Source organism: Lissotriton helveticus, chromosome 7, assembly GCF_964261635.1.
Source record: "Lissotriton helveticus chromosome 7, aLisHel1.1, whole genome shotgun sequence".
NCBI classification, from domain to species: Eukaryota; Metazoa; Chordata; class Amphibia; order Caudata; family Salamandridae; genus Lissotriton; species Lissotriton helveticus.
The window spans coordinates 72,620,572-72,635,350 of NC_136068.1; the positions used below are offsets into that span (position 1 = coordinate 72,620,572).

A 14,779-nucleotide genomic window follows, 5' to 3' on the forward strand; every position below is an offset into this window, starting at 1 on the left:
CACATGCCATGATTTTATTCCAATAACCCAATGCATTTCGGGAAATACATTCCCTTCATCAGGGGCATCTACAAATACAAATATATGTTTAGTGTATTAACTGACTTCATAGATTAAAACGCTTCACAATGTTTAAGGAAAGATTTTAAAAAACAAACGATTTAAAAAACAAAGTTCATCATTATGAACTATAATCAAGTTTTCAAAGCTTTTATGAAGTTAATTTACCGCATTCCCAATTACTAACGTCAAGCTATATTTGGATAAAATGAATTGAACACAAGCTGAGAGTAATGGATAGAAAAGCTTGTGAAACAATGAAGAAAAAGAGAAAAACGTATGAAATTGATTCATTGGATTCAAGCTAGTTTGGGGCTGTGCAGCCTGGTGGAACAAAAAGGGGTTTCTCTGTGGATGTATTACGTAGCAGCGCAAAGAGACAAAGCGCGTAGCAGATATTGCACGCCGCTAAGAATTTGAATGAAAAGAAATATTGAAATAAGGATTGAAATAAGGATTACGAGGTGTGCATCTCATCCCATAAATCTCATGAGACATACATGTTAACACGGTAGACCACGCTAGGATGCCAGCCATGCAGGTCAACATAAGGGACATCCCTGCATTTCAGCCAGACATGTCTGGATGACACATCTCCCTCGGTTCACGAATGCAAGTCAACAAGGTAGACTTCTCTGTTGATTCTGCCATGAGGACCAGGATGTAGACCAGTGCAGACTTATGGAGGTGAGGTTTGTGGACCTTGTGCAGTTGGCAGCCGTCGAGGTCAGCTTGCGATACATCTCGTATAGTTTAACAATATATCGCATAAACCTCTGAGCCAACCACCAAGGTTTAAGCGCATAGATAGTTCTTGCCTTCAAACCTCACCAGCTGTTCATGGTTTCCTAGAGGAAAGCTAGCATGCAAACCTTGAGATTTCCCGACTGCCTATTAGGGTCCTCAAGGACTTGACCGTAGTCAGCCGTGTATACCAAATGTCTTTATAGGGCTCTCGAATTGTGCAAGAAAGCAGCCCGGGAGTGTGGCCAGCAAAATTCACAAGTAATTGTGGGTGCCACTGCTGATAGCCCTGCTTGATGGCCGCCTTGTGGAATAATACAATCCTCAATGTATACTACTCTGTTCCCCCATCCTCTCTTCTTCCATTACCTCATCCCTTTCACCCGTCTCTCTTTTGCCTCTGCAGGTGAACGTTCTTCATAGTATGAACCGAATCGCCCACCCAAACCACATGATGTCTGCCCAGCAATTCGTGCATAGTGGTCACCAACTGCCCCCTGAGCTCTCTGGACACAATCTGGCAAGCACTCACCGCAACTCCAGTACGTGATCGGGGCACGAGAACTGAAGGGTGCAGGGGTGGGGATGGAGGTACCATGTACTGGAATGCAAGTGAGGATGGAATCCTCCTACAGATGTGGTTTGGATTAGTTGGTGCTTAAGGGGCAAGTGGTATCCCAAGGGAGGTATGTTGATTTTGGCTCATTTGTATGAGACGGAGTCCTCGGTGAGGTTTGGAGTCGGGACCTACTGGTGACGTGCTGCCCTAGGGGAGAGTTGGTGTAGGTGTCTCCTCTTTGTGATGTGGTGTCCTCCATGGAACAGGCTATTCTGGGGTATTGGTAGTCTCCTCCAGGTGGCATTTGATCCTAGTGGAGGATTGAGTAGGTGGTGTGGTGTCCTTCAGACAAATGCTGAGCTAGGGCAGGGTTGGATTAGGTGTCTCTTCCAGGTGACATTTGGTCCTAGGGGAGGTTTGAAACAGGTTTCTCCTCTGGGTGATGTGTCCAAGGGGAGGTTTGAAGCATGTGTCTCTTCTGTGTGCCATTGTGAAGTAGGAGAGGTTTGGAGTATGTGTTTCCTCTAGGTGATGTTTAGTCCTGGAGAAAATTTCAGAAGCCTTCTCCACTAGATGATGTTGTGCCACAAGGGTGGGTTTCAATAGGGGTCTCCTTTAGGTGAGACGGTGTCTTTGGGTCCTAAGAGATGGCTAGTGAATGTGAAATGGTGTCCTAGGAGAGGTTTGGAGTCTTGATCTCTTACAATCAATCAATCAATCAGGTGTTTGTTAAGCGTGACTACTCGCCTGTAAGGGACTGAAGGCGCTGGGGGGTGGGAGGAGGGGGGAGGTGGGGTTTGCAAGTTCCAGTCCATCAAGGAGGAGGTCTGTCGAAGAGCCAGGTTTTGAGGTTTCTTGCGAAGATGGGGAGAGATGTTATCTGTCTGAGGTGGAGCGGAAGGTGGTCCCAGGCTCTGGCCGCATGGAAGGGGAAGGTGCGGCCTCCCAATCTGGTCTTTCTTTAGCGGGGGACCACCATGTAGGAGAGCTGGGCTGGTGGTAGGGTCCTTTGGGGTGTGTGGAATTTGAGTCAGCAGTTCAGGTATGCTGGTCCGGTGTCGTGGAGGGCCTTGTGTACGTGGGTTAGCATCTTGAAGGTGACTCTAGCTTCGATGGGGAGCCAGTGGAGTGCGCAGGTGCTGGCAGATGTTGCAGTGTCTTGGCAGGTTGAGGACCAGTCATGCGGCGGCGTTTTGTATGTTCTGTCGCTTGCAGGTGAGGTTTTTGTTTATTACGGCATAGAGTGCGTTGCTGTAGTCGAGCCTGCTGGTGACCAGGGCATGAGTGACGGTCTTTCTGTGTTCAAGGGGGATCCATTTGAAGGCCTTACAGGGTCCTAAGGGTCGTTGGGAGAAGGGGTATCTTCTAGGCTATGTAGGGGAACATGTTTCCTTCAACTGAAGTGCTTTCCAAATTGAGGTTATCAGTAGGTGTCTCCTCTAGGTGGTATTGTGTCCTAGGGGAAGTTTAAAGCAGATGTCTCTTTCATATGACAAAGCATCGTACAGGAGGTCAGAATCATTTGACTGCTCCAGGAGACGTGGAGTCCTAGCGTAGGTTTGGTGTAGGTGTTCCTCTAGGGGATGTTGTGGCCTGGGGAGGGTTTGAGTGGGTGTTCCGTGGAGAAATTATGGCCTGGGGAGTTTTTAGGTCTTTGTCTCCCTCAGGTGATGTGGTGTCCTAATGAAAGTTTCACATAGATATCGCCTCTAGCTGCATTTCATCTTCGTCTGGGTGACGTAAGATCCTAGGTGCATCCAGCGCTAAGACAAACAGGCTGGCAGGAGAAAGCTGTTAAACTGAAGTAGAAAGTAGCCATGTTTTAAGTCCTTCTGTAAAAAATAATGAGACGAAAGACAGAGAGGAGAGGGAAGTTGGCTCCTGTATTTGGGAGCCAGGCGTGAACAAGCACTGACAAAGCCAATGGATCTGGTTTGCCTTTTCAGTTTCAAGTCTGACCTATTCGCAGTCATTTTCAATTTTAAACCAGATCTGTTGGTTTTGTAAAGCTGCCAGAACACTGGCTTTGCATTTCTGCAGCAACATGGCAGTAGTTGCAGAGGGCTGCCAGACATGCTGAATCTTATCATCGGCCCAGCGGCTAAACATGGTTAATATGGGCTCCATATGGTATCACAAGCAATCATTTTTTTATGGAAAGTGAGCAAATAAGTTGTGCACTAAAAAATAGCAAACATATTTTTTATACAATACATATTTAGGAAAAATAATTGAATGTGTCAAAGAGTTTGAGGATTGAGTGTACTTTTCTGATGCAAAATAGTCCCTAATGCATTCCAATGGAACCACTTACTGGGATGTGGAAAGAACCATGAAACAGCCAATAGCATGAAGTCAGAGGTGTATGCTCATCAAGGGTGTTCCAAGATGTGATTGATCTTGGTATCAAAACAAAGGCGAGTGATCCAAACAATTCAGTGGTTTTAGGGGCTGACTCAAAGGTTCCTCTATGTACCTGGTAAACAATAGGTGTTGCGGAGAGATGTGCTGTGAAGCCGGAGCTAAAAAGCATTCCCACCAGCATGAGTTTACCAAAACTTAAGGACTCACAACAAATTGGCAGGTACCAATTTCACTGAGCAAAAAGAGGTCTGAAGATAAATACAGTCCTTTCTGACAACCGGTCAATGGCAAATCTAGAGGGCTTTCAATATCAATTGCTTAGTTATTGGAATAAAGGAACTGATTAAGAGTGTGGCAGACAGTGTACCCTTGCACAAATGTAACAGAGTACCCTGTCCACCAAACTACTGGTCCACCCGCCTCATTTGGAGACTAGCGGGCAATAAGCTTTCTGTTGACTGAGCCCATCCATTGACAGAAAGCTTCACAGCCTGATGGAGTTGGGGCCATTGGGGGAAGGCAATAACATTTCCACCCTATTTGAGGTGGGTGGTATAAGTTCCTTTTTTCTGCCTGTCACCTTCAGGTAAAACCAGGCAGTGAGGGACAGAAAAAACACATAATAACCCCACACTCTGGGAGGAAACTCCCAGGATATGGGGGTTATTAGTTTTTTCTTTTTTAGAGAAAAAATCCCCCTTTGTGAGTTTGTTTCTGAAAAACAAAAAAAGACAAACATTTTGTGGAACAGCTGTCAAAACTGACGGCAGCTGTCCACAGAACGTTTTGTACCTTGAAGTGAACCACCTTGATGGCAGTCCTATCAAGGTAGAGGGATGAGTGGGCTTAGGGTCATCTCTAAATTTGGCACACAGCAGTCCATCAGGATGGAGGAGATAATGTCCTCCACCACTCTGACGGACGGAGTACCATCCACCAAAGCCATAATCAGGCCTTCAGATTCTTCCACATTTTGTTGTGTCCTAGTGGTTGTTCTTCACACATGTTGGTAACCTAACAGTTTTTCATTGCTTCAGTGCCCCCTTTTAGAAGACATATCAGACCCTCTGTTGGCAGCCGCTGCCAATAATAGCAGACCAAAGGTTGGCATTTGTTGATGTTGGCACATCTACGAAACCCCATTTTAGTACCCATTGGCATGAACTGTGGAAACTTTATTATAAACCAAGAGCAGACATAGCATACCCTTTGTTAGCAGGTTGATCCTGTTTGATGAGATTGCCAGCAAAGCATACCCTTGGTTGTTGGCCTTTGGCAGGAGTAAGAAACCCTTGGCACTTGTTTCTAGTATTGAAAGACATAGCATATTGTTTGTTGATAGTTGGTAGTGATCATGCATGGTAAATCTTATGTTGTCAGTCTGTGGGAGGAAAAACAAATCCTGTGTTGACAGAAAATGGTGTCATTCCTACACCCAGTGGTGGAAAGGATTGGCTGGCATAGCAGACAAAAGTTTGGTAGATCCCTAAACCTTGGGGCTAGTGACAATTTATTGTAAAGTTCTGGGTTTCTCACTTTTGCTTGGATACTAGGATGAGCTAGACTTTTTTGATTGTGGGAGTGAGTGTTTCTATTTCTTCCTAATATTATCTCTATCTCTTTCTCTCTATCTCTCTCCTCGCCATTTTCAGTGGTCCCCAGTGCAGCCACCATCATCATTGTTGTGTGTGCGGGATTCCTGGCGTTGATGGTGATACTGGGTATTGTCCGTATTCATTCTATCCACCGCCGCGTGGGCTTGGCCGGCGGCAAAGAAAGTGAGATGTTCTGGGACGACTCGGCCCTGACAATCACCGTGAACCCTATGGAGGTAAGGGGAGCATGCACAAAAAAGGAAACATCAGAGATTCACACGAATACGCATGTACTGAGAAGAAAACTTATGGTAATGCTCACATATGCACACACTCAAAGAAGATATCAGGGACACAGCGATAAACAAGTCCTAAGGTCCCAATTGCTACCAGGCAAAAAATCCTGTTTTGGGTTTACACTAAAGTTTGTTCTCGAAACAAGATTATGATCTGTGCTGAAACGTTGAAACGTTGAAATCGCAGGGCTGTCCACGTAAATTGTAATACAGAGTAACATGCACTATTTGCACTATATAGTTGGGTGCAAATTGGACACTCGCTAATTCATTGAGAGATGATTTCATTGAAGTTTACAAATACCAAAACTATGGGAGGGACGTCATAGAACCATACAAATATACAGGATGTAGTAATGATTTCATAGAAGCGTACAAATATACAGGCTGCAGTGATCCTTTCATAGAAGCGTACAAATATACAAATTCTAGTGAGGATTTCATAGAAGCATAGACATATACAGACTCTAGTGGGATTTAATAGACGCGAACAAATATAAGACTCTAGGGGGATTTCATAGAAACGCACCAATATAAGACTCTAGTGGGATTTAATAGAAACGCACAAATATACAGATTCTAGTGGGGATTTCATTAAAGCATACTCATATACAGACTCTAGTGTGGATTTCATAGAATCATACAAATATACAGACTCTAGTGGGATTTAATAGAAGCATACAAATATAAGACTAGGGGGATTTCATAGAAACGCACAAATATAAGACACTAGTGGGGATTTCATAGAAGCGTACAAATATACAGATTCTAGTGGGGATTTCATTAAAGCATACTCATATTCAGACTCTAGTAGGGATTTCATAGAAGTGTATTAATATACAGATTTAAGTGGGGATTTCATAGAAGCGTACAAATATAAGACTCTAGGGGGATTTCATAGAAACGCACAAATATAAGACTCTAGTGGGGATTTCCTAGAAGCGTACAAATATACAGATTCTAGTGGGGATTTCATTAAAGCATTCCCATATACAGACTCTTGTGGGGATTTCATAGAAGCGTATAAATATACAGATTCTAGTGGGGATTTCATTAAAGCATTCCCATATACAGACTCTTGTGGGGATTTCATTGAAGCGTATAAATATACAGATTCTAGTGGGGATTTCATTAAAGCATTCCCATATACAGACTCTTGTGGGGATTTTCCTAGAAGCTTATAAATATACAAATTCTAGTGGGGATTTCCTAGAAGCGTATAAATATACAGATTCTAGTGGGGATTTCATAGAAGCGTACAAATATACAGATTCTAGTGGGGATTTCATTAAAGCATACTCATATACAGACTCTAGTGGGGATTGCATAGAAGCGTATAAATATACAGATTCTAGTCTGGATTTCATAGAAACGCACAAATATAAGACTCTAGTGGAGATTTCCTAGAAGCGTACAAATATACAGATTCTAGTGGGGATTTCATTAAAGCATACTCATATACAGACTAGTGGGGATTTCATAGAAGCATACAAATATACAGATTCTAGTGGGGATTTCATTAAAGCATTCCCATATACAGACTCTTGTGGGGATTTCCTAGAAGCGTATAAATATACAAATTCTAGTGGGGATTTCATAGAAGCGTATAAATATACAGATTCTAGTGGGGATTTCATAGAAGCGTATAAATATACAGATTCTAGTGGGGATTTCATTAAAGCATACTCATATACAGACTCTAGTGGGGATTTCATAGAAGCGTATAAATATACAGATTATAGTCGGGATTTCATAGAAGCATACAAATATACAGATTCTAGTGGGGATTTCATAGAAGCGTACAAATATACAGACTCTAGTGGGGATTTCATAGAAACACACAAATATACAGACTAGTAGGGATTTCATAGACAGGTACACATATAAGACTCTAGGGGGACTTCATAGAAGCGTACAAATATAAGACTCTAGGAGGATTCTATTGGGGATATCAATAGATTACCACTGGGCTGATGGTGATCTCTAAATCTGCCGGGCGTTTTTCTGTCAGTGTGGCGGGTTTAATGTGTTTGGCTATCATGACAGTGTATTAAAGGCACCTGAACTCTCGGGTAGCAATATAGAACAATATTACACATATTACATAATATGTAGATTTTATATAACATGATGTAGTCATAGATATTAGTGCTCTTTAGAAAGATTTAGGGCATTTGAGCGTCATCCTGAGTTTAATTTTCATTATTCGTTGTCTGTCATTCAATAAAAATGTTCACTAATTTAATGAATCAATATATATATATATTACTCTCCTCTATTTCCCTACATATTAAGCCTTTATTTAGCACATATCACAAACTGAATCACTGTTAATTTTGAAATAATAGGTAGTCATCATATGTTTTGTTCTCCTCATTTTTTAAACCCTCAACAGTCCTACGAGAGCCGCCACGAAACTGAAGATGTTGGGGCAGACAGGGACGAAGCCAGCGACTGTGAGGGCGACCATGTTGATGACGACAGCCAGCAGATTGTGGGAGGCACCAATGGTGGAAGTCACATCCGGCGCCACTACTAGAAAATTATTTAAAAAAAGGAATGCTGCACTCGCCAGCAGAGAGGACCGCCCCACCACAGCTGCGTCTCGTCACCGTGAATGATATTTATTTATTTTTCGTTTCTATAGATTTTTAAATTTATTTATTTATTTATCTATTTATTTTTGGGGATTTTTGAGCTGAAGCAAATTTCGATGGGGTCCACCCCAATGAAACCCTCTTGTAAATACCTAAGGGAGAGGGGTAAAATGTCTCCTCCTGCCAAACTTTTCGACCTGCCTGGTAAGAATGTTAGCAGCTTATGTCTGTCATGATGAAACCCTTAACGAGCTTTTGGGGCAATATTAAAAATAATGGAAGTGTTATTGAGGTAGAGGATCCCTCCCTGTAGCATGCTTCCTTTCTTGTCCAGATCCTGCCCCTTCTAAATGGTGTCTTTGACATTGGTGAAGCAAGGCCTTTCTCCCTGTAGCCCACCACCTACATATTTTCAGGTATAAACCCTGCTGTGAATGCGGGGTCTCCTTAACCGTGACAGAGAGGGTAGTGCTGACTCTTCCCTTCCATCACTAATGGCATTATGTGTTCCTTGTTAGCATCTGGTGAGTCTCCGTCCATCTCTCGGTTCTACTGTACATGTCCTCTTGAGGTCCTTCAGTGATCACGTGTTCTTCTCGTCCAGTGTTTTATGCCTCCTGTCCACAAGGTGCCCTTCATCAGTCACTGAATTTTTGAGTGGTTGACCTTTTCAGTGTTAACTTTCCCAGGAAAGTCATTCAACATGGATGTGGGTGGTCGCCTCTCTCAAACATGTTGGTCTTCAAAATTATAATTTCATCTGAATAGTCCTTCACCGTGGCTTACACGTCAAAATCTCTGCATAGCCCTTCGCCATGGATTGCATCTTATTCATTTTCATGGTGGTTGGCTTATCCTTCGGAACATCCTTTACAACGCAACTTTTACAACGAAGTACCTTTACGACGCAACCATTACAACGCAACTTTTACATCGTCTTGCGTTGGGGGGCGCTCTAGGATAGGGAATAGTTTCCAACACCTTCCCTACTATCCACTGGGACTGGAGTTGGAATAGTAAATTAAACTATTCACTATCCAGCGCCCCCCAACGCAAGTCGTTGTAACGACTTGCATTGTAAAACTTGCTTCGTAAAGGCATGCGTTGTAATAGCATGCGTTGTAACGTCATACATCCGCGTATCCTACATCAGCCATTCCAGGAGTTCTTAACCCTTAGTTACACCCTTTTCTTTGCCAAGTCTGGTCTTGTTTTCCATGTTAACTCTTTGAGCGATATACTTCATCACTGAATAAGGCATCTTCTCATGTCGACTAACTTGTTTTGTTTTTTCCTACTGTTCCGAAAGGTCCTTTTTGTCACTGATTATCTTTTCAAATATTGTGGTGATTTCTAATGTTAACCATTACAAAGAGACTCATCACCTGAATATACCTCGTTACTTCAACTTTATCATCACTTCTAAGATGTAATACTTAATTTTTTTACATCTGAATTTTTGCTTCTTTTTGTCTTTTTTTTCATTCTTTACACCTTCATTTTTCCATCTTTCACCCGTTTTATTTATTTATTTATGTATTAATTGTATTTCCCCTCTATTTTATCTTTAGAGGGTAACCCCCTTTTTCCTCTCCAATGCTCCTCTTTTCTATTTTTTTGCACCATGCTCCCCCTATTCTAAAACTTATTTTATTATTTTGTCTATTCTTTTTTTAATCTTTTACAGCTTTGTTCCTACAGGGGTGCCCTCATTTCTCCTTACATTGCCCTTTGCTTTTTCTGAGTTTCATAGCGATTACTTCTCTGGGCTGATAAAATACTCACTATATCACTTGGTGTGTGATGCATACACAATCTGCAGCAGGCACTCCACAATTGCTAATGTATCTTTCACTCTCATCATTATGGCTTGTAGTCTGAAATGAGTTAACAATTCTCTGCAATGCCCTTTGCCATTAAAAAATGCAAATAATTCCAGATACCATGTCTGGAAATGGCTTATCCTTCCTCATGGTTGTTGGCCTTTTTGGTGTAAATGTTGTCTAGGATGACATTCTCCACTGATAAAGAGTCCATCTCTCTCATGGCTGTTGACCTTGTAGATACATTCAGCCTGGAACCTGAGAACCATTTTCCCCATTCAATATGTTCTTAAGGTATTCGCAAGGCTGGTGTAGTGATAAGGAAATTCAGTAGAAAGCCACATAGGCCATCAACTGCTGGAACATACCCGTTTGCTGGTAACAGCGTTAAAAAGTGACCACATTGCTTTGGGAACAGGAGTCTAATGGGTATTTGTCACTTTGCAACCTGTTAAGTTTCTAAAATGTTTTACTAAATTCTAAACACTCATCCGACACACCGGTCTTGCTGTATCAGTCTTCCTGAATGCTAGAGACACCCAGGAAATCCCTACTTGCTCTCATAGAGGGAAATCTCACAGATGCAACCCTCCGCTTGACCACCATCGCTCATGGCGATAGAGTCAACTCAACATCCTTCCCCTTCTGTCTCTTCGTTTTCAGTGGCTGTTCCTAACCCGTAGTCCTCCAGTAGCCAATTTGTCCCTTTCCCGTTGAGCCCCATGAGATAGCTGCCCTTTCTCTGTTATGTTCTTCTTATGCCTCAGAACAAGGTAAACCTGTATGCAATGCCTTAGGTTTCAAGGCATGGTTTAAGGGCTTTTGGGAGGAAGGCCTTATTATGGGAAAGACATTGGTGGGAGGGAGCAATAAGAGTGAACCAAAAAATTAAATCCTTTCGGTTAGATACCTGTTATGATATATATAAATATATATAATTCTCTATTTTTTCAACGTCTTGTCGTAATACTCGTAGCCTGTCTCGTCCCCGTGCGCCATTTTGTTGTGCAAGACTTCACCAGTGTCTCTGTAAAGCTGTCAATAATAAACAAAATGGTCAGAAAAACAGGATTTTAAGAAAAAGAGAACACTGAGCATATTTGTGTCTCATTTGTGGGTGACAATGTGTGGTATGCCTGTTGATGTGTGTGAATCTGTAGCTTGTGTCTGTTTTTGTATGTTTATGGGTGTTAATGACTGTTTTTTGGAGGCAAAGAAATGTAGTCTAGTTCTTAAATTGTCAATTATGGCACCAGTAGTTTCTGTAACCTAAGAACATTTTAATGATTCTGCAATATCACATTATCCCCCCTTTCTGCCATTTCTCTTACTATCTAATGGAGGCAAGACAGAGGGAGAGAGATGATGCTTATTTGCATTTGTCGCCTACCTGTTTGAAATGCATTTAATGTGTGTCTCTATATTTGTACGGTGTGCAAGCAAATTTTGTTTTTTATCTGTACATGTCTGACCAAAAGAGATCCAGGTAAACATTTTTGAGACAAGCGTGATTTGTTAGCATGTATTAGCAAGAACAATGGTTCCTTTGTAAAAAGTTATTGTAAAAGTTCTATGTAATGTGGAAGGTTTAGAAAGTCCACTCCTGTCTACATCTCATACATGTCTAATGCCTTTACTTAGAAATTAATTTCATGATCAAGGCCACAACATCCATCTTTGTTTCAAATAAGACCACAGTCAATTTGTCAATCAACATAGCTTTTTTATTTCTATATCTTTTTTGGATACAGTAATCCAGAGAACAACTTTATCAAAAAAGTGCTCCAAGTGAAAAATGGTGTAGTGCAAGTGATTAGTGAATATGATAAGGCGTTGCACAGCACATGATTTGTACATAACAAGACGAGAGTGTTGATTAAACAGGCAAACATTGCCCCGCCTCCTCCCCACAGCACTGATTGAATTAGCAAGGAATAGAGCCTAGTCTCATATATTTATGAAAATGTAGGTATTTGTTCTTCCTGCATATTTGTTAATGGTAGTATCACAACTGTAGATTTTTTAACTCCATTCAATCTTTGTAGAATAACAACTGATACCCAGAACCATTTCTCATTTTAAGAAGATGTTTCTTACCCTTTCTGCCTGAGAAAATGTTATCCTCTTGCAGTGTTTTTTCTGCTACTTAGAGGTAGATCCCTGAACTCACAATACCAAAATATAATTCCTGTAATGGGATGGGAACAGGGTAGAAATACCAATAGTTCCCTGTTCTGTAAACAGAAGTTGTGAGCGTTTTATTCCTCCTTCCCAATATTTTGATTCCTTCCCATCAATGGGCAAATTCTCCTTAGTTGTTAGAGTTACCACAATACCAATTGATTTGTGTGAGCAAAGTTCTTTTTATTAGTGTTATCACAAAGTTTCATCCATTTTTGAGCAATTTTCATTTGTCCAATATGCAGTTAGATCTTACAACAAAGGACTCCTCACAGTTTTTTTGGGAAGGCGAGAGATGTCTAGTGCTAAAGCTCGATGAAAGCTTGACCTCCATCCTTGCATTTATATTTTTATAGCCGTAAGTATGGAATGGACTTACAACCTCCCATATATATTTTCATGCTTCCCTGGTGAACCTCTCTAGTAACACAGTCCTGACTTTCAGACCTATTTAACAAAGTGAATATAGGTTGCAACCTTTTCCTTAAAAAATGTATTTTGCCGAATGTTGGGAGTCAACTTGTTTACAGCTCACAGTCTTCTGTTTTCTACCTCCCAATCTGACTAGAAGCTTTTGTAAGCACTATATGTACTCATTTTTTATTTATTTATTTATTTATTTTATTTAGGAAGTTTTATATAGCGCTAGCCTGACCGGAAGGTATCGGAGCGCTTCACATAATTACAGAACAGTGCAAGAGAAAGCAAAACTAAGCAAAACACAATACAGTACAATGAGACATTCAGGATACGAATCATAGTAAGGAGGAAGAAGAAGAGATCCATTGCAGGGTTTTGGCATTCCCCATCCGGGAGGGGAGCAGAATCTCTTTAGACACTCCAAGCTGCTCCTATCTGATGGCTAAGGAGCGGTCAAGGAACAGGATTTTGAGCTGACTTTTGAATTTAGGGAAGGAAGGAATAGTTCTGATGTGGGGGGGGATAGAGTTCCATATTTTGGGCGCATTTCCGGCAATGGCCGGACCATGGTTTTTTGTTTTTGAGTTTTTAGTGGGATCAGAAGTAGGGTGTTAGAACTTCTGAGGTTCCTGTTCTTGCCTGCTTTTTAAGTTTGGACGCCAGATATTCAAGTTTGCCTGGGTGAAGGGCTTTGTGGGTGAGGCAGGCTGTTCTAAAGTTCGCCCGCGTCCAAAACTGCAAATCTGGTTCCCAGCTTGATTTTGTCGTGTGAACAAAAATAATTTGCACATCAAGTTGTAAATTTGTGCAATGTAAGTAATCTGTGTAATGTAAATACCATGTTGTTCTCCCTCAGGTCCTCATGATATTCTGATTTTTGTGCTGTGATTTCAATCCACAAATTCTGTATGGGGCATCTAAAGCCCTCCAGTTTTACTACTAATGTAAAGATTTCTGTAACACCCACACACACAAACACACACAAATGCATGTGTGTGAACAGTCTCAATGAACAAACACAGAGTGTGTTAACCAATCAAGTTCTCTTACTGCTATCTCACTGCATTGGAAATTGACCTTCGGTCTTTCTACTAGTTTGTCACACACCGCTGTTTTACTGTGCACACCGCTGTGTTTGTCAGGAATTCTCAGACTCACTCTCCAGATCTCACTGACTAAGACACAGAGATGGGAAAAGAAAAACTCCTTGTAGAGTAAGAGAGTTTTATAACATGTAGATTTTATGGTTTTTGCATAATGTATGTCTGATGTTCATCAAGGGCCAGATGTAAGAAGCCGTTTGCGAATCGCAAACAGTGTTTTGGTATGTATGAGCAAAATCGCAAAATAAGGAATCGCAAAAATTGCGATTCATTATTTTGCGCAAGCATTTAAGGAATCGCAATTTTGCGATTCCTTAAATGCTATGCAGCAAGCATTTTTTTTGCGAATCCACATTAAGAAATCGCAAATTACCACCAACTTGTAGTTGGTGGTAATTTGCGATTTCTTTTACAAATGCACTTTTTGGCATTTGTAAAGGTGTCATGTGGCGCTCATACATGCCCTTAGGGCATGTATGTGCGCCATATGCGCACACATGCAAATTTCAGGGGTGCAGCCCTTGAAATTATTCTCAATTTGCAATTAGCAAATTGCGAATTCTGCCCCCAAGTTCTCACCAAGATCTAACTGTGGATAGATTTAACCTAATGTGGCAAACAACACACACACTTTCACTTTGCCTGACTTTTTAAAAAGTTTTACAAAATGTGATGACAAAGTGAAAATTGTGTGTTATTTGTTACTTCAAGGGCTAGTTGACGATCTTGAGTACGGATAAAATCCCCTCTCCCAGGCTACCGGCAGGCTCAAAATAATACTGCTCAAATCGTATGGAATGTGCCTCCGAAAAGGGGATAATTTCTGTGGATAAACCTCATAACCAGTGCCTGTAGCAAGAAGCTTTATGAGTGGCCACTAAACACACAGGCAATGATGTAGTAGTGAGTTTTTAGGCCAGGGTGAAATTTTTGTTATGCTAGAATGATTGGGTTCATTTTGCGTTACCCTTGTAATGCGAAATTACCGAAAATCACGCAATTACGTCCACTTGCATAAATGAGAGAAATTTTGGGGG

At 41.4% G+C, this 14,779-nt stretch overlaps 1 protein-coding gene across 1 annotated transcript in view; it reads left to right on the plus strand.

Moving 5' to 3' along the window:
- The window catches only part of CLSTN3 (calsyntenin 3), a 179,616-nt gene extending 168,490 nt beyond the window's left edge, over positions 1–11,126 (plus strand). Inside the window, exons 16-18 of the mRNA XM_078651483.1 lie at positions 1,211–1,346; positions 5,380–5,558; positions 8,014–11,126. Coding sequence (XP_078507609.1) covers positions 1,211–1,346; positions 5,380–5,558; positions 8,014–8,157 — 459 coding nt within the window. The 3' untranslated portion in view covers positions 8,158–11,126. The remainder of the gene's footprint in view (positions 1–1,210; positions 1,347–5,379; positions 5,559–8,013) is intronic.
- The last annotated feature ends 3,653 nt before the right edge of the window (positions 11,127–14,779 follow it).